The sequence below is a fragment of the Manis javanica genome, chromosome 1, assembly GCF_040802235.1.
Source record: "Manis javanica isolate MJ-LG chromosome 1, MJ_LKY, whole genome shotgun sequence".
NCBI classification, from domain to species: Eukaryota; Metazoa; Chordata; class Mammalia; order Pholidota; family Manidae; genus Manis; species Manis javanica.
This window is the reverse complement of record NC_133156.1, coordinates 96,142,940-96,169,473: the sequence shown is the minus strand read 5'-3', so window position 1 is coordinate 96,169,473 and position 26,534 is coordinate 96,142,940. Positions and strand designations below refer to the sequence as shown.

General features: G+C 37.5%; 1 protein-coding gene across 12 annotated transcripts in view; it reads right to left on the bottom strand.

The window, feature by feature from the left end:
* MRPS27 (mitochondrial ribosomal protein S27) overlaps positions 1-26,534 on the bottom strand; it is a 137,218-nt gene that overhangs the window by 91,004 nt on the left and 19,680 nt on the right. For 11 of the 12 annotated variants that reach the window (XR_012130625.1, XM_037026161.2, XM_073235290.1 and 8 more), the window contains exons 3-4: positions 24,601-24,671; positions 20,836-20,894 (exon numbers count right to left, since the gene is read on the bottom strand). Coding sequence is in view for 11 of the 12 variants with exons in the window: in XM_037026161.2 (XP_036882056.2) it covers positions 20,836-20,894; positions 24,601-24,671 (130 nt within the window). In the remaining variant the exon portion in view is untranslated. Of the gene's footprint in view, positions 1-14,914; positions 14,971-20,835; positions 20,895-24,600; positions 24,673-26,534 lie in introns of those variants that run through there. The other variant, XM_073235283.1, reaches the window with a different exon arrangement.

Here is a 26,534-nt window from a genome sequence, read left to right as displayed (position 1 = left end):
TGGGAGCATGACTGTAAAGCATTTAAACAGTTGAAATAGAAATTGAGAGACCACTGATGACAATTGTATCAATGCTCATCCTGCAATAAAAAAACAGCATCCAATAGACTATTATTCCTCAAGCTGATGAGAAAAAGAGCATCTTTTCATATATTTATGGACAGTCTGGATTTTTCATTCTGTGACTTGCAGTTCAAATCCTCTATCCGTTTTTCTTTTGAATTATCTTCTCATATTAGTTGTGTCGATACTAATTTTTGTCAGTTATATGCATTGCCGTTCTTTCCCTTGTCTTCCACTTCTTTTAATTTGTTAATGGTCTCTCTTGTGGTATAGAACTTTTTAATTTTTTTCTAGTATTTTTTAATTCATTTTATCATTAATCTACAATTACATGAAAAACATTATGTTTACTAGACTCCCCCCTTCACTAAGTACCCCACAACAAACCCCATTACAGTCACTGTCCATCAGCGTAGTAAGATGCTATAGAATCACGACTTCTGTGTTGCACATCCCTCCCTATGGCCCCTGCCACATTATACATGCTAATCATAAGGCCCCCATTCTTTTTCCCCAACCTTATCCCTCCCTTCCCACCCATCCTCCCCAGTCCCTTTCCCTTTGGTAACTGTTAGTCCATTCCTGGGTTCTGTGAGTCTGCTGCTGTTTTGTTCCTTCAGTTTTTCTTTGTTCTTATACTCCACATATGAGCGAAATCATTTGGTACTTGTCCTTCTATGCCTGGCTTATTTCACTGGGCATAATACCCTCTAGCTCCATCCATGTTGTTGCAAATGGTATCATTTGTTTTCTTATTATGGCTGAATAATGTTCCATTATGTATATGTACCACATCTTCTTTATCCATTCATCTGCTGATGGACACTTAGGTTGCTTCCATTTCTTGGCTATTGTAAATAGTGCTGCGATAAACATAGGGGTGCATCTGTCTTTTTCAAATTGGGCTGCTGCATTCTTAGGGTAAATTCCTAGAAGTGGAATTCCTAGGTCAAATGGTATTTCTACTTTGAGCTTTTTGAGGAACCTCCATACTGCTTTCCACAATGGTTGAACTAATTTACATTCCCACCAGCAGTGTAGGAGGGTTCCCCTTTCTCCACAACCTCGCCAACATTTGTTGTTGTTTGTCTTTTGGACAGTGGCAATCCTTACTGGTGTGAGGTGATATCTCATTGTGGTTTTAATTTGCATTTCTCTGATGACTAGCGATGTGGAGCATCTTTTCATGTGACTGTTGGCCATCTGAATTTCTTCTTTGGAGAACTGTCTGTTCAGCTCCTCTGCCCATTTTTTAATTGGATTATTTGCTTTTTGTTTGTTGAGGTACATGTACTCTTTATATATTTTGGATGCCAACCCTTCATGGGATGTCATTTATGAATATATTCTCTCATACTGTAGGATGCCTTTTTGTTCTGTTGGTGGTGTCCTTTGCTGTACAGAAGCTTTCCAACTTGATATAGTCCCACTTGTTCATTTTTGCTTTTGTTTTCCTTGCCTGGGGAGATATGTTCATGAAGAAGTCACTCATGTTTATATGTCCAAGAGATTTTTGCCTATGTTTTTTTCTAAGAGTTTTATGGTTTCACGACTTACATTCAGGTCTTTGATCCATTTCAAATTTACTTTTGTGTATGGGGTTAGACAGTGACCAGGTTTCATTCCCATACATGTAGCAGTCCAGTTTTGCCAGCACCATCTGTTGAAGAGACTGTCATTTCCCCATTGTATGACCATGGCTCTTTTATCATATATTTATTGACCATATATGTTTGGGTTAATGTCTGGAGTCTCTATTCTGTTCCACTGGTCTGTGGCTCTGTTCTTGTGCCAGTACCAAATTGTCTTGATTACTGTGGCTTTGTGGTAGAGCTTGAAGTTGGGGAGAGAGATCCCCTCCACTTCATTCTTCCTTCTCAGGATTGCTTTGGCTATTCGGGGTCTTTGGTGTTTCCATATGAATTTTTGAACTATTTGTTCTAGTTCGTTAAAGAACGCTGTTGGTAATTTGATAGGGTTTGCGTCAAATCTATATATTGCTTTGGGCATGATGGCCATTTTGATGATATTAATTCTTCCTAGCCAGGAGCATGGGATGAGTTTCCATTTGTTAGTGTCCTCTTTAATTTCTCTTAAGAGTGTCTTATAGTTTTCAGGGTACAAGTCTTTCACTTCCTTGGTCAGGTTAACTCCTAAGTATTTTATTCTCTTTGATGCAATTGTGAATGGAATTGTTTTCCTGATTTCTCTTTCTATTGGTTCATTGTTAGTGTATAGGAAAGTCACAGATTTCTGTGTGTTAATTTTGTATCCTGCAAGTTTGCTGAATTCCATTATCAGTTCTAGTAGTTTTAGAGTGGAGTCTTTAGGGTTTTTTTATGTACAATATCATGTCATCTCCAAATACTGACAGTTTAACTTCTTCTTTACCAATCTGGGTTCCTTGTATTTCTTTGTTTTGTCTAATTGCTGTGGCTAGGTCCTGCAGTACTACGTTGAATAACAGTGGGGATAGTGGGCATCCCTTTCTTGTTCCCGATCTCAGAGGAAAAGCTTTCAGCCTCTCACTGTTTAGTATGATGTTGGCTGTGGGTTTATTCATATATGGCCTTTATTATGTTGAGGTACTTGCCCTCTATACCCACTTTGTTGAGAGTTTTTATCATGAATGGATGTTGAATTTTGTCGAATGCTTTTTCAGCATCTATGGAGATGATCATGTGGTTTTTGTCCTTCTTTTTGTTGATGTGGTGGATGATGTTGATGGATTTTTGGATGTTGTACCATCCTTGCATCCCTGGGATGAATCCCACTTGGTCATGGTGTATGATCCTTTTAATGTATTTTTGAATTCGGTTTGCTAATATTTTGTTGAGTATTTTTGCATCTATGTTCATCAGGGATATTGGTCTGTAATTTTTTTTGGTGGGGTCTTTGCCTGGTTTTGGTATTAGGGTGATGTTGGCTACATAGAATGAGTTTGGCAGTATTGCCTCCTCTTCTATTTTTTGGAAAACTTTAAGGAGAATGGGTATTATATCTTCTATGTATGTGTGATAAAATTCCGAGGTAAATACATCTGGCCCGGGGGTTTTGTTCTTGAGTAGTTTTTTGATTGCCATTTCAATTTCTTTGCTGGTAATTGGTTTGTTTAGATTTTGTGTTTCTTCCTTGGTCAGTCTTGGAAGGCTGTATTTTTCTAGGAAGTTGTCCATTTCTTCTAGGTTTTCCAGCTTGTTGGCATATAGGTTTTCTTAGTATTCTCTAATAATTTTTTGTAATTCTGTGGGGTCTGTCATGATGTTTCTTTTCTCATTTCTGATTCTGTTGATGTGTGTTGATTTTCTTTTTCTCCTAATCTTATCTGTTTTGTTTACTTTCTCAAAGAACCAGCTCTTGGTTTCATTGATTTTTTCTATTGTTTTATTCTCAATTTTATCTATTTCTTCTCTGATCTTTATTATGCCCCTCCTTCTGCTGACTTTAGGCCTCATTTGTTCTTCTTCCAATTTCGATAATTGTGACATTAGACTATTCATTTGGGTTTGTTCTTCCTTTTCTAAATATGCCTGGATTGCTATATACTTTCCTCTTAACACTGCTTTTGCTGCGTCCCACAGAAGTTGGAGCTTTGTATTGTTGTTGTCATTTGTTTCCATATATTGCTTGATTTCTATTTTAATTTGGTCGTTGATCCACTGATTATTTAGGAGCATGTTGTTAAGCCTCCATGTGTTTGTGGCCCTTTTTGCTTTCTTCATACAATTTAGTTCTAGTTTTATACCTTTGTGGTCTGAAAAGTTGGTTGGTAAAATTTCAATCTTTTTGAATTTCCTGAGGCTCTTTTTTGTGGCCTAGTATGTGGTCTATTCTGGAGAATGTTCCATGTGCACTTGAGAAGAATGTGTATCCTGTTGCTTTTGGGTGTAGAGTTCTATAGATGTCTATTAGGTCCATCTGTTCTAGTGTGTTCTTCAGTGCCTCTGTGTCCTTACTTATTTTCTGTCTGATGGATCTGTCCTTTGGAGTGAATGGTGTCTTGAAGTCTCCCAATATGAATGTATTACATTCGATTTCCTCCTTTAGTTCTGTTAGTATTTGTCTCACATATGCTGGTGGTCCTGTGTTGGGTGCATATATATTTACAATGGTTATATCCTCTTGTTGGACTGACCCCTTTATCATTATGTAGTGTCCTTCTTTATCTCTTGTTACTTTCTTTGTTTTGAAGTCTATTTTGTCTGATACTAGTACTGCAACACCTGCTTTTTTCTCCTTGTTTGCATGAAATATCTTTTTCCATCCCTTGACTTTTAGTCTGTGCATGTCTTTGGGTTTGAGGTGAGTCTCATGTAAGCAGCATATAGATGGGTCTTGCTTTTTTATCCATTCTAATACTCTGTGTCTTTTGATTGGTGCATTCAGTCCATTTACATTTAGGGTGATTTTCGATAGGTATGTACTTGTTGCCATTGCAGGCTTTGGATTTGTCATCACCAAAGGTTCAAGGTTAACTTCCTTACTATCTAAGAGTCTAACAACTCACTTAATATGCTATTACAAACACAACCTAAAGGTTCTTTTCTGTTTCTCCTCTTCTTTCTTCCTCCTCCATTCTTTATATATTAGGTATCATATTCTGTACATTTTGTCTATCCCTTGATTGACTTTGGGGATAGTTAATTTAATTTTGCATTTGCTTATTAATTAACTGTTCTATTTTCTTTATTGTGGTTTTATTACCTCTGGTGACAGTTATTTAACCCTTCCATCTATAGCAGTCCCTCCAAAATAGACTGTAGTGATGGTTTGTGAGACGTAAATTCTCTCAGCTTTTGCTTATCTGGAAATTGTTTAATCCCTCCTTCAAGTTTAAATGACAATCTTGCTGGATAAACTAATCTTGGTTCCAGGCCCTTCTGCTTCATTGCACTAAGTACATCATGCCACTCCCTTCTGGCCTATAAGGTTTCTGCTGAGAAGTCTGATTTTAGCCTGATGGGCTTTCCTTTGTATGTGATCTTATTTCTGTCTCTGTCTGCTTTTAACAGTCTGTCCTTATCCTTGATGTTTTCCATTTTAATTACTATGTGTCTTGGTGTTGTCTTCCTTGGGTTTCTTGTGTTGGGAGATCTGTGGATCTCCATGGCCTGGGAGACTATCTCCTTCCCCAAACTGGGGAAGTTTTCAGCAATTACCTCCTCAAAGACACTTTCTATCCCTTTCTCTCTCTCTCTTCTTCTTCTGGTACCCCTATAATGCGAATATTGTTCCATCTGGACTGGTCACACAGTTCTCTCAATATTCTTTCATTCTTAGAGTTCATTTTTTTTCTCTGTGCCTCAGCTTCTTTGTATTCCTGTTCTCTAGTTTCTATTTCATTTATCGTCTCCTCCACCAGAGCCAACCTGCTTTTAATACCCTCCATGTGCTCTTCAACGATTGGATCTCCAACCTGAATTCATTCCTGAGTTCTTGGATGTCTTTCCATACCTCCATTAGCATGTTGACCATTTTTATTTTGAACTCCCTTTCCCGGAAGAGTCACGAGGTACATATCACTTAAATTTTTCTTGGGAGTTGTATTAATAATTTTACTCTGGATCAGGTTTCTTTGGCGTTTCATATTTGTATATGGTGCCGTCTCGTATCCAGAAGCTCTATTCTGGAGCTGCTCAGCCCCTGAAGCATGTCAGGGGTCGCAGGGGGGCGGTATAGGTCCCTGGAGGGAGGAAAGAGCTGTTCCCCGCTTCCCGGCTGCTGTGCCTGTCTCCACTGCCTGAACCAGTGGGCAGAGCACACAGATATAAGCTTTTGTTCCAGAGCAGCCGGATATGGATCCCTGCTTTCCACAAGCGGCCGGAATCCCAGTTTCCCCAGGAACTCCGCCTGTCCCAGCTTTCCAACTCCGTAATCAGAAGAGTATGATGAAAGCACCATGAAATGTAGGTTTGTGCTCCCAGCACAGATCTCCAGAGCTAGGTATTCAGCAGTCCCAAGCCTTCCACTCCCTCCCTGGTGAGTTTCACTTCCTCCCCCAGTGAGCTGGGGTGGGGGAAGGGCTCAATTCCCTCTGAGTCACAGCTCTGGTACGTTATCCCGTTCGGTGAGGTCTGCTCTTTTCTCCACGTGTATGCAGTCTGGCGCCATCCTCTTTCCTGTTGCTGCCTCAGGATTAGTTGCGCCAATTATATTTTCTAATTGTATCCAGTTTTAGGAGAAAGCCTCTGTCTCTCCTCTCACGCTGCCATCTTTAATCCTCGTAGAACTTTTTAATTTTAATGCATTAAAATTTTTCAATCTTCTATCAGCTATGTGTTTTGTGTCTTACTCAAAAAAATCCTTCACGATGTCATACCAATATTAACATTCTCCTACATTTCTAAAAGTTTTATGCTTTTGCCACTTAAGTTTTTAATCTACCTAAACATAATATGTGTGTACATGTGCATTTTGACATAGGAATTTTTTTTCCATATAGGTAATCAATTGTCCAAGCATTTATTAACTAATCCACCCTTCCCCTTTGATGTGTAAAACATCTCAATATGTGTACAGATCCATTCCTGGGCTCTTTCCATTCTGCTCTACTAGTCTGCTTGTCTAAGTCTAGGAAACATTTTGTTTTTGTTTATCATAGCTTTCCAAGTCTTATCTGGTAGACCAATCATTTTCTCTTAGTCTTCTTAAAACTGTCTTAGTTATTTTTAGTTATTTATGGCCTTTTCCTCTTTCATTTGCATTTGAGGATTATCTTCTCAGGTTGTACAAAAAATTCTGCTGAGATTTTGGTTGGAATTGCATTGAATAATAGATGAAATTCGAGATTTAGTGTCAAATAGTTTAAAACAAATAAAATGAAAAGATATAGTTAAAAGCCTGCAAGAAATACACTAAGAAGCAAGTGTTTTTTCCTTTGTAAGTTGAAAAAAGTATGTAATTACTGTTTTGATAAGGAAGTATCTTTTTTATTAAGATATCATTGATATACCTTCTTATGATGATTTCACATGAAAAACACTGTGGTTACTACATTCACCCATATTATCAAGTTCTCCCCATAAGCCACTTAAGTCACTGTCCATCAGTGTAGTAAGATGCCAGAGTCACTACTTGTCTTCTCTGTGCTACACTGTCTTCCCCATGATCCCCCTCACATCATGTGTACCAGCCGTAATACCCCTCAATCCCCATCTCCTTGCCTCCCCACCCACTCTCCCCCATCCCTTCCCCGCTCACCTTTGGTAACCACTAGTTCCTTCTTGGAGTCTGTGGTTCTGCTGCTGTTTTGTTCCTTCAGGTTTGCTTCATTGTTATACTCCACAAATGAGGGAAATCATTTGGTACTTGTCTTTCTCCACCTGGCTTATTTCACTGTGTATAATACCCTCTAGCTCCATCCATGTTGTTACAAATGATAGGATTTGTTTTCTTCTCATGGCTGAATAGCATTCATAAGTATTTTTAAATATGTAAAAACTTGTATATTCTATCTAGGCAAGGCCACAGGACTCAGCCCAGTTTTCCATATTATAATAATAAGGTATATAAATAGAAGCTCTTACTCATTTCTACAGCTGGGGGGAAGAAAAACAATAAATAAAATACACAGTAGGGAATGCTGACAACATTAAACGTCTTCAGACATTCAGAGCACTTGTGCATTCCAGATATCAGAGCTACAACCATTGGAAGCAGTCCTTCAATTTCTATTTCAACTATTTAAATGTTTTCCAGTTATGCTGTAGCCCTAAGAACAGGCTTCTCTTTTTGCATTTAATCTGCATTTTGATTACTGATTTGAGAACAACATACAGTTCCGGGGCAGGTTGTTCCTAACTGGGAATCACCTTTTGGCTTCTCCTTTTAGAGAAAGATGGGAAGCTGATGACTTTCTGCTGCCCCCTTCTGGTTTTTGGCTGCTGAAAACTTAACAATATTGGTATACAGATGAAACTCAATTGTCTTTTAGGGTCAGGCAGCTTCCCCCAAACTGTGACATTTTCTCCATCTAGGTGTTAAACTCGTAGTGCTCATAAGCATCTATTTCTCCCTATCACTGAGTCCTGATAATCTTTGTACCTTGATGCCCTTGGAGTGGGGATGTTGGAAATGGTTGGGGACTACTGTCTTAGAAACCTAAAGTGTAGTTCCAAACACATTTTCCCTAAGGAGAGAAATTTCAGGAAGGAACAGTCCTGTTCTTCAAGATGTTACAATCTATTATAGACAACATTAAAGCTAAAATTTATTGAACACCAGCTTTATCTGTTCCAAGACTGTTCTGAGGACTTTATAATGTATTTATTCCTTAAGTGTTATCACCATCCTAAAGCACAGGCACTATTTTAATCTCCCCTATATGGATATGATACAGTATAAGTAACTGTATCATATAGCTAACTAATTCCAAATCTGGGATTCAAATCTATGTAGATTGCTCCAGAGGTCATGCTTTTATTTACACTATATGACACAGATTCTCAAGTAAAGAAATAGAAGAAACATGTATTTCTGACTTTTCAAACAAAGTAAGCAGTCCTTAATAGATTAAAAAAAAATTCTATGGTGGGGGGTGGTAGGAGGTCACATTCAAATGGTCAAAGTCAGGGCAAGTTAGGGATGTAGCAGAATTTGGGACAGGCCTTAAAAGACAGGTTGTATTCTACTAAAGGGAGATGGGGGAGAGGGCAAAGATATGAAAGGGTAGGGCACATTCAGAGCCATTCTGGCTGGAGTCTGAAAGCATCGTGTCAGTGTGCCATTCCTGTTAACTGTTATTCCCTGCTACTGACTCAGCAAATGGAGGAATAAAAGAATCTATATGTATGAGATCCACCAAGTTCTTTCTTCAACAAATAATTTCAGTGCTCTTTTTAGTAAAACTCTGCCTGGCTGTTATCAATGAAGACTAATGACCTATTTGAGTTCCACCTCTTGGCAGCCTCCAAGAGTCATGTAACAGCCAAAAGGAAATAAATACACGTTCACATACTGTAATGGCCTAGAGTTGGAAGACCTGGTTGTAAGTCCCAGTCTTGCCCATTAACAGTTATGAAATGGTGGTAGCATTTGTCTTACAGTCAGCATTACTATTGAACAGAATAGACCTCAAAATATAAAATCCATTTGGTAAAAAACAAACATAACTGGAAATCTATCATGCAAATGATAGCAGCCAAGACCACTAAAAAGAACTCACATAAATACTTCTAGCTTCTCAAATGGCCTCTTGCCTAGACACATGGCATCTGGAAATACTCAGGAATTTACTTGCGATTGGCCTCAAAACTCATGATGCAATCAACTGAAACTTGTTTCCACAAAGATCTTCTTGAAGCTTCTGTTTATCTACTCATCTCTCCCTTAAATATTTTACCAGCTCCTGAAAAGTATCTCTTAATTAGCTTCAAATCAAATGGTCTTAAATGTAAGCCCTTCTAAATCTCCTTGTTTATTAAATATAAGACAACACATTTATTTATGCCTTTCTCTTTGCCCTACAGCTGTACTTCCTAATACCCTGATTATGACTTCAAGTAATGAAAATAGTCAGCAAAAAGAATTCAGGATCAAAGGACCTTATACTGTGGAAAAAACAACTTAGGGTATATCTTTTTGCATGAAACTAGAGGTTTTTGTTTTGTTTTGTTTTGTTTTTTTTAGGCTTAATCCCCAAAGGATTCTACAGCTATTACAATAGATCTATTTTAACTCTCTCCTTTTAAATCTCATGTATATGCAAGGTGCTTGGTGGGTGTTCCAGAGAAAGGGGACAGGAAAATGTCAAATACATATGGCACAAAAATTAGTTCCCTGAAAAATAAAAGTGAATACTCAACTTCTCACACTAAGAATTTACTAAAGGTATGGAAAAATAGGATGGTAAATAAAGCCTGACATCCAAATTCAGAAGAGATTAAGAGATTCCCCTTAAGACTTCCTGTGGCTTAATTATTTATTTATTTTTAATTTTTATTAAGGTATGATTGATATACACTCTTATGAAGGTTTCATATGAAAAAACAATGTAGTTACTACATTTACTCATATTATCAAGTCCCCACCCATACCCCAAATGCAGTCACTGTCCATTAGTGCAGCAAGATGTGGCTTAATTTTATATCTATTAGTTTTTCTTTTGATATTCATGGTTAATGTGGCTGAAACTTCAATTCCACTATTTCGGTAAATAAAGTTCTGAGTGAGAAACTAAACAAAGACCAGAACTCATGCCTTCAAAGTCTGAGGCTTCTGGTGATGAAGTCCAGTTTCTGTATCAGTGAGATTGAGAAACACAGAACTTCACAGAAGAAAGGTACCTTGGGAGGCATCCAGGATAATTTGCTCATCTAGGAAGCTGATGTCCAGAGAGTTCATTAACTGATTACAAGTTACAGATCAAAGTAGCAACTAAATTGATCCTAAAATACAGGTCATCCTGATTTCTTCAGGGTCGTCTCAGCATTTTTTCATGATTATGCATTTGTTACTACTAAATCTCTGTATATGCTAGCTTTTTTCTGGGTTTAATTAATTTTTTGCCACTTTGTTATGAAGTATGTAAGTATTCACTGGGTCTTTATCTTCTGGTTTATTACCTAGACTGTCTTAGGAAAAAGAACTGGCACAAAGAGATACAATGGTCTAGCTGACGAACCTCTGAACTTGAAGTCAGGTGTTCACCACATGGTTCTAAGGAAATTGCTTAACCTTCCCAGGTCTCAATCTCACAGACTCTAAAAGTTAGTAGGACTTCAGAGACAACCTAGTCTAAAATTTCCCAGCTGGTGCCTGGACCCTTGGAAGACCCTAATGCAGGAATGTTTTGGCAGGTGTTCTTCCCCGAAATGTCTGTGATCAGTTCCTCTCGAACAGTTTAAACATGGTCGGTAGGCCTAAGATGTGATGCAGCAAGCTTAGAAATCTGTATGTGCAAAATGAGAGGGCAAAAGAAAGAGCCACTCTCTTGCTGTCTCCTAAATGTACTTGCAATTCAATACTTCCATCAATGGACTAGCCATTTTCTCATTACTGAGATTCAATTTTCAGTTCATTTTTGACCCTCCTTGTTTTCTATCTTTATATTCAACCCTGTCATAAATCCTGTTGATAGGTTTTCTCCCTCTTATGTGCAAAACATTTCTCTCTTCATTTCCACTGTCAACTACCATAGGATAGGTCTTATATCATCTTATGCATAGACCATTCATTTCCCTCCAAAACATACCCCTTTCAATACAAAATTTACTGTTAATATTATTGAAATACTTTTATTATGATATACACTTCTCAAGAATGTACTGCTGACTAACTTGAGAATCTTTTATAAAATATTTTTTGAATAAGTAATATACAAGAGGTACAAGAGAGAATTCAGTGAAAATTCATGCAGGTATCTTCCCCCAAAGATGTTATCAGTTTTTGTGTGTATGCATGTAACATTCCAGAGACAGTCTATATATACACACACATATATATACACACCATGTATCAAAGCATATATATACACATAGTATTACATATACACTGGAAACCATAGTGGTAACATAATGAAAAGTTCTGCACCTTGTTTTTTTCCACTGAATGGATTTTATAACTTGTTCCATGTGAAATACAAATAAAGCTGTCTCATTCTCTTTAACCACTGCTCAAGAGCCCACTGTATAGCTGTAGAAGAATTAATTTAACTAGGCTTCTATTGATGGCAAAATCTTTTATTTTTTGCCATGGATATTATTTTACACTTGTGTATCAGGAGGCTTAATTCCTACATATGAAATTACTGGGTCAAAGGGTATGTACATTCATAATTTTGATAGATGTAGCTACAGTTTTCTCTATAGAGGTTGTACCAATGTACACATCTACTAGCAAGGCATAATAATGACAGATTTTAAACTCTTTCCTTCCCTCCATAATCTGCCTCCCTTATTTCTCACTGCTCCCAACTAGGCACTCATAACTCTCATTAGGGCAGTTCCCCATTAACCTCCAAAAAGCCAGTTCTCACCCTATCCTATACTGCTTGTTCATCTTTAACACTTGTTCCTGTTTCCTCTACGCATCTAATCTTTAAGGCTGTCTCAAGTTTCACCTCGTCTATGAATGTATGGTGATAATGACATCAATCCCTCTACCTGCCCAAAGCACACTCTAAAACACACATTTTGTCACAAAAATATAATCAATTTACCTATTTATTATATCCTGGGTTTGTGTTGATTTTGAATTGTTCCACATACCTTGTTATCTCCAACTGATTTATAATCTTTTCGATTGTAGTAATTATATCATATTCTTCCTTTGAACATACTACAGTTCTGGCAAATTAAAAGACAATTCTCTTACATCTTCTATTGGCTTCAGAACTTCCCTTATAAACAGAGCTGAGAATCATTTGTCTTACAGGCATGAAATCTGTCTTCATGTACTTCCATCTCAATTCTGTCATGGCATTTTGAATTTGCCTTCCATGGAAAAAGAATGATTACTGACTTTAATAAAGTCAATCTCCCTTATAGTCTTTCCTTTTACCACTCTTGTTTCTGAATATATACTAGGCATTCAATACATATTTATTGAATTGATTTTGCTCCTAATTTCTCTACATTAATAAGGTTTGTATGTATGTGTATACACACACACACGTGTGTGTATGTGTGTGTGAGTGTACACAGGGTATGGGATGCAAAGGACTGAGACTAGCCAAAATGATTCTGAAAAAGAACTAAGTTAGAGGACTTACACTAATTTTAAGACTTACTATAAAACTACAGCCATCAGGACACTGTGGTGTTGGCATCAAGACAGATAAAGGAACAGAAATCCATGGAACAAAATAGTCCAGAAACAGACTCACATACATATGAACAACTGATTTTTGACAAATATTCAAAGGTAACTCAGTACAGAAAGAACAGTCTTTTCAACAAATGGCACTGATACAACTAAGCATTCTGATACCAAAAGATTAACTTAGATCTTTACCTCATATCGTACACACAAAAAAATATATGGATGGATCATAGTCTTAACTATAAAGTCTATGAAACTATGAAACTTGTAAACTTCTAAAACTATGAAACTTCTAAAACAAAACATAAGGCAAAAATATCTATGGTGTTGGGTTAGGCAAAAACTTCTTTGCTGACAACAAAACCACAATCCATAAAAGAAAAAAAATTGACAAGTTGGACTTCCATCAAAAATAAAAACCACTCTTTGAAAAAACAGTTAAATGAATGAAAAGACATAGCTATGAGAAAAGGAAGTCTCACAATTCATTAATAAGACAACAAGGAACTCAATTAAAAAAATGGGCAAGAGATTTGAACAGCCACTCTACCAAAGGAGATACATGGGTGGCAGATAGGCACATGAAAAGATACTCCACATCATCAGTCATTAGGCAAATACAAATGAAAACCACAATGAGATACCACTAAACCCTACTAGCATGGCCAAAGGTGTGGGCAAAAATGTGGGGGGACTAAACTGTTGCTGGGACTGCAAAATGGTATCACCACTTTGGAACATATATACCTACCATATACTTGAGCCATTCCACTCCTAGACATTTACACCAAAGGAAAGTAAGCATACATCCCTATAAAGACTTGTCGATGGATGTTTGTAGCAGCATGGACTGCTATGGACTCTTAGGACAAGAACCTCCAGGAGACCCATTCATTCCACAGAAGGAATAAAAGAGAGTAACTATCTAAGATTTGATAAGTAATTTCTGAGAAAAACAGACTGTCTCATGGAGCTCTGCAACAACTTTTTTTTATTGTATGACAATGGGAAAGTTAGGTAGAATGTTAGAACCAACACCAGGAATAAACCGATGTGTCCCTTACATGCCTTTTACGGCCAGGCTCCAGGCTGAAATAACAAAACCAGTGGGGAGGGAAATACAAAAACTGAAGGACCAGAAGCTAGGTCTCATCCTAACTCTCATCACAAAGCCCCAAAGAGTCTTTGGAAAGGTGCGGACAATGGCCCTGACAATCTGCTATTCTCTAACACAGAGCCATTAACAGGAAGAAACTCTTCCAGGTCTACGGTAAGGATCAGCAAATAGCAATAAAATAAGGCACTGGCATTATTTAAGTATGGAAGTGTTCCTTAAAAATGCTCTAAGAGTCATTTACCTCCTCTTGGGCTCTTACTCTTATCTTAATAATGTTCAATCATAATGAGCCCTGACAATATGTTAACAGAAAAATTTGAAATTTCCCTTTATTGCTGTATACACAAACGACCTCTGTGCCCTCAAAAATGAATTGCTACTGCTCAAACTCATGATATTCCCTCCTAATAAACTTCCAACCTCCCCTCTTTCTACAGGCAGTCATGGATTCTTACAACATAGGCCTGGGGTAGTGTGTGCTCACCTTCTAATGAACCGTCAGGATATTTTTGCTTATTGAAAAATGAAGCTATTTTGGTCCTTCCTTTTTAAGCTGGTTGGCAGCATGGGACCTGGAAACATGCAGGCTTGCCATCTGCCTCTCCCCAGCTGTTCCTGACCTGCCATCCGTCTCCAGCAAGGGACGCCTGGTATCTGCCAGGTCAGTTAAGCAACTGATGAAAGATGCTTGAGGCCAAGGTCCAGCGTGGATGAATGTGTTGGCAGCATACAGCCTGCCATGCAACCTTGACTTCCTCTCATTAATGGGTAGATGCCACTCACCATGACAACACAGAGCTGTAGTCTGAGAAAAACAGACTGTCTCATGGAGCTCTGCAACAACTTTTTTTTATTGTATGACAATTAATTCCACATTCCCTACATTTTTGTTGAAAACCAAAAGTCTACTTTAAAAAAAGTTATATTCCAAATAGAAAGAATATTTTATATATATTAAGAATTTCTATTACTTACCCTTCAGGAATGACCATTATGTTGCAGATTAAATGATCGATCTGCTTATCGACATTCTGATGGCAAAAGGAATAAGCTTAATTTAATGCATCTTTAAATTGCCATAGTCACAAAACGATTTGAAGTCTAAATAAACCTTACAAATGTAATTTCCAAACATCCTCAGTGAAGAGGATACCATAAGAAAAGAAGAAATTTTTATGGCTGAGTTTGTATTCTATTAATGCAGTGATCAAATACTAATACAGGAATTGTTAAAGCTTGTTATTACCATGAAAATAATGGCTTTTACTGATGCCATGCAGTTTTATCTCCTGAAAATGAAGACAGAGCCTGCCTCAGGCTTGCTTGTCTGCATGGGGGCAGTACATATAGACTTGGGGGAGCCTGAGCTCAGAACTACTAACTAGGTAGCCCAAGAAAGAGATGCTCTCCAAAAAATGATTAAGGAAAATTCTAGATAAGCTTGCTATAAAATAACATTGATCCCTAGCTAACAGGTCCTAAAAGGGGATCTCTTGTAGCCAAAAAGATCATCATTTTTAGAAAACAATAAACATCAGCCCACAGACTACAAGAAATATAAGGGATTTCCTCTTAGCCCTTTAATTTAAATTTTCTCTTGCTCTACCATGCTCTATACTTTTTGGTCTCCATGGAATCCCCTCTTCAACTTCCTTAAAAAAATGTTTTAGCCCCATCTGGGACCCTTACTGACAATATCTTGCACTGGTGGCACTGTCTCACTGTTCACATTTCTGCCTTGTGGCTTCCCTTCTCTGCTTGGGACAGGCAGTAGCCCACACACACACCCTCTATGTTGGTTATACTCTCTGAATTTCTATGCCTTAGTCTCTGCATCTGTAAAATAAAGATGCACATGGAGTTCTTTGGAATGTTATACATTTAGAGGAAAGCAAGGGTAGAAAGCCTTTTTTCTTCAAATGCCAATGACAGGGCATTTAAGTGAAAAGTAGAAATTAATCCTATGTTCAAGGGAAAAAAATATTTTGCTCAACTCTTTTTAAAACTAACATGCAACATATAAAACTCTTTTTAAAGAACATAAAATGTAAATCAGCAGCCAACTTCTTATGCCCACCAATCAGACAACTCTTTCTTTCAGCACCATAAGCTGTTTCACACTTCTCTTCCGTGCCATAAAACCTTCTCTGCTGCTACTGTGGGGAAATATGCATTCTTCTCCCACCAAGCACAGGCGTGAGGGGTCCTACCAAAAATCACGCGGAAGTGTTCCTGCCCAGCCCTGTCCCAGCACTGGTCTCATGGACAGCATCACAGGGCCTGTCCGAAACGTCTCACTTTTCTGCACACTTTCTTCCTGCTCTGGCAGTGGGGTGGGGGTGGGGGGGCGTTGAGCGTATAATCTTAGGAGACTGGCTGTATCTTTCATGTGGAAAACAGAACACATATCAACCACATGTTTATCTTACTCTATAAGGTTCAAACCAAAATAAGAAGAGTCTTCTTTGTAAGAAGAATAAACAAATACCTAGAAAACTTCAAAAGGCCTGGGAGAAAAGGCAGTACTAAGTGGAAGCAAAAGACCTTTTATTCAAATGTGATCTCACAGCAAGGTTCTTAACAACTTTTTTGTGGCAGGAACTCTGGCAGTCTGATTAAGCCTATGGTCCCCTTCTCAGAATAATATTTCAAGTGCATAAAATAAAAGCATATAGGAACACATGGAAAATCAATGAAGTGAAAAACAATTATCAAAATATTGAAAAACCTTGTGATATGGTAACATGTACTTCTTTAACAATGCATGCAACAACACTAGCTAGCAGTTATTTAATTACAAATATAATTTCTAAGCAGTGATAACTTATCAAGCTATTTACAACAAATATAATGATATATGAATAGTCAATGATTTTTATTAGTGAGACAGACACAGACGTTGCTAAATAATACTGTGATCTATTGCCTATATTCACAGCCGAAGGAAATGCTAATTATTGAGAGGTTAGTGAATGGTAAAATAATTTTACTCTCATCTAAGTTCAAAGACTCCTTTGAATTCTCTGCAGCCAGAGGCACAGCTTTTTTGGCTGAAGCAGCAGCAGAAGCAGAGGGCTGGTGGTAGCGTGGCCCGGTGGGTCCCTCACAGACTATTCCTCCCCAGCCCATCCCCCAAGGCCCCTGTGAGGAACCACCTGAAGAGCCTCTTGGAAGACAGCCTGAAAACCACTCACAAAGGAGGTTACCTCTGCCGAGAGCTTCTATGCAACAGCTTGCCTATGACGATTTTCCCACCTTCCCAGCCATATCTATACATATTATATGAAGTTTCTGGAATGGATCTCTCTTATCACCTTCTATTTTAAAATTTTACTTATTTTTTTATTCTTTTATTTCCATGATGTTTTCTTTATTTTGTTTCAGCCAAACAGTTCCTTGAATGCTTTGTTTTCTTGTTTCTTGGCTTTCATGTTTTATTTTACTTCAGTTTGGCCTTTTTACTGTTTTACTCATTTCTACTCTTGCTTTATTTTCCCTTTAGATGTGTAGTGTTATCAGAGACTTTTTAAATCTACGTAAACACCTACGTAGTTTCTTGTATTAACTGCCTCAATCATCTTTAGTTCACATTATTCTTTTGTTTAAAGCCTCATTTCCCTTTCCTTGATGTCCTCATTTTTATTTATAGATGGGCTGGGTAGAAGTTAAGCATAGCGTTGCACACCTCAAAGACTAGCCCACAGCCCAAAAGGGATGTTAGGATATTGGTTCTCCCTCTTGCTGTCTCAGTAGGAGCCTTTCTAATTCTCCTTAAAAGACCCCTTAATGTTGAAGCCCCTCAACTTTAAACCTGTGTAGTTTGGGAGAGTCAAAGGCTTAAATTTTCTCCTGGGATGACAGGATGATAACAAGCTGCCATTTGCCAACAGTATCCTGAACTGCTGTAATGTGGACCTGCTTCCTTGTGCACCTGATGTCATGGCAGGGCTCAACTCTCCCTCCACTGGTCTTTAGCTCTAATACTCTTTATATAATCACTAGAGAGATTTGATCACTAGAAGATGAAAGGATGTGGCAGCTATACTCTGCTTGTAGAACCTGGTCTCTACAGGCTGAGGCAGGGGAAGAGTTGAGCCAATGACAGCCAGAAGTTCTACTGCAAGCCTTGCCCTCAGAGATGGTACTGCCTGGGCAGTGAGAAATCCTTGAGGCAGGCCATCAAGAAGCTGTTCCTTGTCTAGGATTAAGAAATTGCTTCTATATTTCCTCATCCTAGACCTGTGATTGTTAAGTTTACTCAGATGTCTAAAGGCATCCCATGTAGGGATGTTGGGCACTGTAGCCATTGCATGCTGAAAACCTAACCCTTGGAAATACCATAGGCCCTTGGTATCTTCAGGATTAACATACCTGATTTCAATTTATTTCAGTTAATGCAAGAGTTCATAACTTGCAACTTTTAATTTTGCTGCAGGATAAGTAACTATGTTTTGTATGTTCCCTAAGGCTGGAAAGCAGAAGTAAGACATTTAGCTAATAAATGAACCTAGCCAAACTTCATTAACTACATCTTATCTACACCTTAATGGAATTATAACTAGTCTCATACATATGTAATAGTAACCTTGTGAAGACACAAAATGTTTATTTCTTTAAAATAAAAAAGCTGAGAAAAAGAAAGTCAATTTTCTGGGCAATGGAAGGGAGGAGAAAGAAAACAGATAAAAAAGTGATGTCTCACAGTTAGAACACAGAACACAGAACATTTAGATTAATGAAGTGTAATTGACATACAATATTACAACATTAGTTTTGATTGCACAAAGGATGGGAAATCAAATTAAACAGTGGTTCAGATTTAAGATGGACAAGAGTCCTCTGTATGATCTATATGGAAACAGGAAACAGAAATTTTGTGAAACTTTTGGAAGAGTCATGTAAGGTCTTGAAGGTAGGACTTAAATTCCTCAGTTAAACTTTAATATACAATGAAAGAGACAGTGCCTTACTTATTTACCATTACATACCCAGTACTTGGACAGAACCAGGCATGCAAGAGGTGCTCAGCAAATACTTATTGAATATTGAATTACTGAAATATATGCACAGAAGTACTTGTAAATTTGGGATATATTTCTTCCAAGACTATGACTCTGTGTCCCACAGGATAGAATTCTAAGAAATGATTTCTATTTAGAAATTAGAACTATTTTCTGCAGTTTGTCATAAACAAAGCAAGAGAATGAGAACTAGATGACGCTAGCCCAAATACACCTTTCACCACAGGCACAGCTAACTATCAAAGGAGCCTGCAGTGCCAAAGAACCACTAATCAAGGGAGGGCTTATCTCAAGGGACCCATTTATATTTATCTTAGTGAAGGGCAGGAGTGCACTTACAATTATGACTTCAGGAGCTAGGGTTTAAACTTAAGACATCATTAAAGGCAATCTTAGATTTAAAATAAATGTTTCTTAAAGTGTGGAATCTAATCTATTTGAGATTTAAATTTGAACAAAAAATGCCAAAAAGGTGGTAGAATTTACCCAATTCAGAAAGAAAAAAAAAAAGCCTCATCACTACTTTGCAAAATCACATAAAAGAAAATTGAATAAATTTTCACTGATATAAAGCAAGGTTTAAAAAATGTACCCAGATGAACAAAACAGCAGCAGAAGCACACAACCCAAGAATGGACTAACAGTTACCAAAGGAAAAGGGACTGGGGAGGATGGGTGGGAAGGGAGGGATAAGGGCGGGAAAAAGAAAGGGGGCATTACGATTAACATGTATAGTGTGGGGGGGGGGGGCACGGGGAGGGCTGTGCAACACAGAGAAGACGAGTAGGGATTCTGCAGCATCTTACTACGCTGATGGACAGTGACTGTAATGGGGTTTGTGGGGGGGACTTGGTGAAGGGGGGTGCCTAGTAAACATAATGTCCTTCATGTAATTGTAGATTAATGATACCCAAATAAAATTAATTAAAAAAAAAGAAATGAAAAAAATGTACCCAGATGGAAATAACTGAAATACAATCAAAACAAACTAAGATCAAATGGGATATTCTAATGCAATGCCTACTGGAAACATTTTAGATTTCAATCTATTTTTATAATCTAAAAACTGGAACAAATCATTAATCAGATTTTTAAAATCACAATAAAAAGCTATAAGGTACCATTTTGATATTCGAGAGATAAGAAATCAAGTATAAGAATAAATCATAATTTATTTGACCAGTCCCTTATTTAATGAGCTTTAGATATTCTAGTCATTTGTACTATTGATGGTGCTGTACTAACCATATAACTTTGTACATGTGGGTAAGTGTGTCTGTAGTTAACAGTGAGATTGTTCACAACTGTGAGAATGAATGAAGTAAATGTGGTAATGCAGAAAGTTTTAAAATGTAGTACTAACTGAAAACAGGTGCCAAATAGTGTGTATATATAGAATGCATTACCATTTGAATTTAAAAAGGAAGAAGAGATAGATACATAATTTTTCTCCTACCAGACTGACAAAAAATCCAAAGTGTGAAAATACCTCTGTTGGCTAAACTGTTAAAAACAGGCCTCTCTCATACACTGCTGGTGGGAATATAAACTGGTGAAACCTCAATGGAAAGCAATTTGGCAACAGCTGTTGAAATGACAAATGTATATACTTATGAGAATTAGGTGCAAACTCACTTATATATGAGGTTGTTAGTTATTGCATTGTATATAATACAAAAAGACAGCGCAAACAACCTAAACATCCTACAGAGGGAGCTGGTTTAGGTAATATATTCATAATATGGAATATGATGCAATTATAAAAAATGAGGCAGTTCTCTCTGTACTGATATGGAAAGACCTCCAAATCATAAACTTTAAAAGGGATGTGAAATAAGAGAATACATATATACATAAATGAAATGGAAAACTCACTTATAAAGATAATACTCTGCATGGTCTATCTCTTCTCGAGATGAAATGTTGTCCACAAACTAAAAGAAAGAAAAAGAAATCTTCAGTTGAATACAAATTATGCCATGTATTGGGCCTAATTCACATTGACGTTAAAAAATGACAAAACACCCATTTTATTGGAACAGAGTTCACACGGTGTGCCTCCATCCTTGAAATCTTTTTATGGTAATACAAACAAAGAATATACAGTGACTTCTCATTTTCTGTACGTAGAAAAACCTTGGTTAGAAAAACTACTTGAAAACCAAATATGAACCTTACTTAGAACAAGAGAAAGCTCCTGTTACTATATTTAAAATTAGTCATCAATATTTCCCTTTATCTTTAAATCTTGATATTTTCTACATGTTCCAAGTTCCTATGGGAACACATAGCTGAAAGGATGAAGACTCTATAAAGTATGGCCAAAGAGATAAAAATCTGAATTCAGAGAATGCAGGCTTGTAACCTTTTCCCTACTCTGATTTGGGTGCTGCTACAGACTGGTCAAACCGTGATTCTTCTACCAACAAAGTCTTCCTTTGGACAATAAAATCCCTGAGTATGTTCCTTAACTCTCAAAGAAACAAACAGGAAAGACTATTCCAAGAATGGATTCTACCCTAAAGAAGAGACTAAGGCAAAATGGACAGAGTAGGAAAAAATGCATGTTCTGAATATAATTAAAAACTCATGAACCAACATCATACTTAACAGCGAGAACCTGAAAGCTTTTCCTCTGAGATCGGGAACAAGACAGGCATGCCCACTCTCCCCACTGTTATTCAACATAGTACTGGAGGTCCTGGCTACGGTAATCAGACAAAACAAAGAAATACAAGGCATCCAGATTGGTAAAGAAGAAGCCAAACTCTCACTATTTGCAGATGACATAATATTGTACATAAAAAACCCTAAAGACTCCACTCCAAAACTACTAGAGCTAATATCTGAATTCAGCAAAGTTGCAGGATACAAAATTAATACCAGAAATCTGTTCCTTTCCTATACACTAATGATGAACTAATAGAAAGAGAAATCAGGAAGACAATTCCATTCACAATAGCATCAAAAAGAATAAAATACCTAGGAATAAACCTAACCAAGGAAGTGAAAGACCTATATTCTGAAAACTATAAGACACTCTTAAGAGAAATTAAAGAGGTCACTAACAAATGTAAACTCATCCCATGCTCCTGGCTAGGAAGAATTAATATTGTCAAAATGGCCATCCTGTCCAAAGCAATATACAGATTCGATGCAATCCCTATCAAACTACCAACAGCATTCTTCAATGAAGTGGAACAAATAGTTCAAAAATTCATATGGAAACACCAAAGACCCCGAATACCGAAAGCAATCCTGAGAAGGAAGAATAAAGTGGGAGGGGGGATCTCACTCCCCAACTTCAAGCTCTACTACAAAGCCACAGTAATCAAGACAATTTGGTACTGGCACAAGAACAGAGCCACAGACCAATGGAACAGAATAGAGACTCCAAACATTAACCCAAACATATATGGTCAACTAATATTCAATAAAGGGGCCATGGACATACAATGGGGAAATGACAGTCTCTTCAACAGATGGTGCTGGCAAAACTGGACAGTTACATGTAAGAGAATGAAACTGGATCACTGTCTAACCCCATACACAAAAGTAAATTGGAAATGGATCAAAGACTTGAATGTAAGTCATGAAACCATAAAACTCTTAGAGAAAAACATAGGCAAAAATCTCTTAGACATAAACATGAGTGACCTCTTCTTGAACATATCTCCCCGGACAAGGGAAACAAGTTGAAAATGAACAAATGGGACTATATCAAGCTGAAAAGCTTCAGTACAGCAAAGGACACCATCAATAGAAAAGGTATCCTACAGTATGGGAGAATATATTCATAAATGACAGATCCAATAAAGGGTTGACATCCAAAATATATAAAGAGCTCATACACCTCAACAAACAAAAAGCAAATAATCCAGTTAAAAAATGGGCAGAGGAGCTGAATAGACAGTTCTCTAAAGAAGAAATTCAGATGGCCAACAGACACATGAAAAGATGCTCCACATTGCTTGTCATCAGAGAAATGCATATTAAAACCACAATGAGATATCATCTCACACCAGTAAGGATGGCTACCATCCAAAAGACAAACAACAACAAATGTTGGTGAGGTTGTGGAGAAAGGGGAACCCTCCTACACAGCTGGTGGGAATGTACATTAGGTCAACCATTGTGGAAAGCAGTATGGAGGTTCCTCAAAATGCTCAAAATAGAAATACCATTTGACCAAGGAATTCCACTTCTAGGAATTTACCCCAAGAATGCAGCACTCCAGTTTGAAAAAGACAGATGCACCCCTATGTTTATCGCTGCACTATTTACAATAGCCAAGATATGGAAGCAACCTAAATGTCCATCAGTAGATGAATGGATAAAGAAGATGTGGTACATATACACAATGGAATATTACTCAGCCATAAGAAAAAAACAAATCCTACCATTCGCAACACCATGGATGGAGCTAGAGGGTATTATGCTCAGTGAAATAAGCCAGGCGAAGAAAGACAAGTACCAAATGATTTCACTCATATGTGGAGTATAAGAACAAAAGAAAACTGAAGAAACAAAACAGCAGCAGAAGCACAGAACCCAAGAATGGAATAATAGTTACCAAAGGGAAAGGGACTGGGGAGGACGGGTGGAAAGGGAGGGATAAGGGTGAGAAAAAAGGAAAGGGGGCATCACAATTAGCATGTATAGTGTGGGGGGGCGGGGCACAGGGAGGGCTGTGCAACACAGAGAAGACGAGTAGGGATTCTGCAGCATCTTACTATGCTGATGGACAGTGACTGTAATGGGGTTTGTGGGGGGGACTTGGTGAAGGGGGGAGCCTAGTAAACATAATGTTCTTCATGTAATTGTAGATTAATGATACCTAAATTAAAAAAAAAAAAACCTCATGAAGAGGGAGAGAAGAGTAAATAGGGGAAGACTTTCTAAAAATGCCTATAACTTATGGGTTTGATTTAGAAATCTTATTAAGGGGGCAGATAAAATGTGGTTCAAACATAAGACCTGAAGTTGAGAACTAGCTCTTCTGACTGTATGCTGTGTGGCATGAACAGACGGCACAGCCCCTCTGCAACCTGGTTGCTCCATCTGCATAAACAGAATAAAGGCACCTGCACTGAAGAGTATGAGGCGTCAATGAGAAAGTGTACATGACAAAGCACTTTAAACTCTGAAGTTCCACCTAAACAAACATCAGGTGTTATGGCATACAGAGATTGTATCCATGATGAGAGGGATGAGCCAGTGGTCTTTCAGTTTCCCTCCTGTCTGAAAACTATGAGTCCATTAATATTTATTCTTTCTTAGAATTTCTGAGCTATCAAAATTTCTTCCAATGTTAACAAGTGAATTCTATTACTTTGAAGGGTATAGAAACATAAAAACAAATCATGGTATTATATAGCAGAATATCACATCCTGGAAAATGAAAATAAATCAGACACAACAGTAATCACTGACACTGGAGTCTGGAAATTTATCATCTTTTAATTTCAGTCAAAGAGATTTGCTATTTTACTGTAAAACAGGAACTATAAAGCATACAATACTTTGGAAATATATTTCCTATGAAAGACAGTCCTTATTTGCACAGCCTCATCTATGCAAGGAGACTTTTTTGCTTTCTTCCCCCTCTTTGAAAATATATATATATTTAAGTTTTCTTACCCGTGATATTGTTAAAGAACTAACAGGCAACTTTCTCTCATATGTTTTATCCATTAAAGATGCTAGATCAGCTGTGAAGACAAAGAAGGAAAAAGAATCTTGTTAAATATACATAATTCTTAAGAAAAATCTAACAGATACAATCCTGCCAGATGGCTGACAACATTATGAAGTCAGTATTAAAACAAACTCTTTCTTGTTCTTTTTAGAAATTATTTTTGTATAAATTAAAGAGGACAAAGGAATATAAATAACATTTTTAAATGATTAATTTAACTAGAATAAGGATTATTTTTAAAAATCCTAACAGTTATTTAGTTCTTAAAAAATGGATAAATAAAGTATCTCTGGAAAGAGACCCAAGAAAATGTTATTACTGACAGACTCCAAGTAAAGGCATTAGATGGTAGGGAGGCCAAGGAAAGGAGACTCTATCTATTGCCTACACATTTATTCCTTTTGCATTTTGAACTTGATAAATATATTAGCTATTCAAAAACTTTAAAAGTTGGAATTTATCAAATGACTTTTATAAATTCCCTGAACAAATCAGAGTGCACTCTGGCTATGCTTAATGATTTTTGGCCTGAACTATTCCTATTCTGGTTGCTTTTAGCAGAACATCCATATGAATACTTGGTATTCCTGAGATTACACTGTTATCTCAGTGTCTAAAAAGATATGAATATGAGGCAAAACACTCTTCAAAATAATTATTTCACATCTTCTCATTACTTCTCAAACTTCAATATGCTCCCTCCCCTTCTTCCATCACTCTCAGCTCATGATTTTGTGTCTTATTTTCCTGAGAATAAAATATAAGCAATCAAAAGAGAACTTTATTCTCCTACAATTAGGTCTGCCAGCATCTGTGCCCATATACTCTGCCTTCTATTTATTTAATTTTGACAAAGGATGAACTTTATTAAACAAAAATGACAAAGACCTCCCTTGACCTCTTATCTCCTCCAACTCCATCCCCTTTGCTCTGCTCCTTTCAACAGCAAGACTCCTCAGAAGAGTCATCCAGGTCCAACTGCTACTACTTGTTTAGTTCCATTCTCTTGTGAACTCACTCAAACTGGATTTTGGTTCTCATCACTCCATTAAAACCAAAGACCACCTCCTCATTGTTAAATCCAGTGGTTAGATCTTCATCTTCCTCTTCCTTGACCCCTCATATAGTATTTAATATAGTTGACCATTCTCTTCTCCATGAAATACTCTTTTTTTCTCTCTTTCTTGGGTTCCTTTGCAGGATCTCCTCTTCTTCACTTCTAAATGCTGGAGTGCCCTAGGTCTGAGTGGTAAATTCTTCTCTTCACCATCTGCTCAGCTTCTGGGTGATATTCTCTCTTCCCCACAGTTTTAATCATCATCTGCAGATTATTGACTCCACACATATATGCCTACCCTGACTTCTTTCTGCCTGTAACTCCAGACTTGGATTTCCAACTGCATGGGTGCCATCCCCATTTTGGTGTCTAACAGGTACCTAAACATTACATGTCCTCTCAATTCTCTAGTCTTCCACTCCAAACCTGCTTTTCCCCATGCCTTTCCCATGTCAGTAAATGGCTCCTTCATTTGCTGGCTTATTTAGGTCAAAAACCTAGGTGTTATCCTTGATCTCATTCTTTTTCACACTCTGTAACCAACTGTCAGCAAATCCTATAGACTCTAGATTTGAAATTTAAATACAACTCTATATTCCTATATATTGATCTGTGATACCAGTACCACTGGTAACCTCTCACCTGACTGGTCACCTTCACTACTGCTCCCACCCTGACAGTTAAGGCTCCGCAAAATGGTCTGAATGAACCTTTTAGAAAGTAAATCAGATCCTGTCTGTCACTTTCTTTTCTCAACCAGCCAATAGCTTCCTATCATCTTTGGAATAAAATCCAAAATACTTTCTATGACCTACAAAT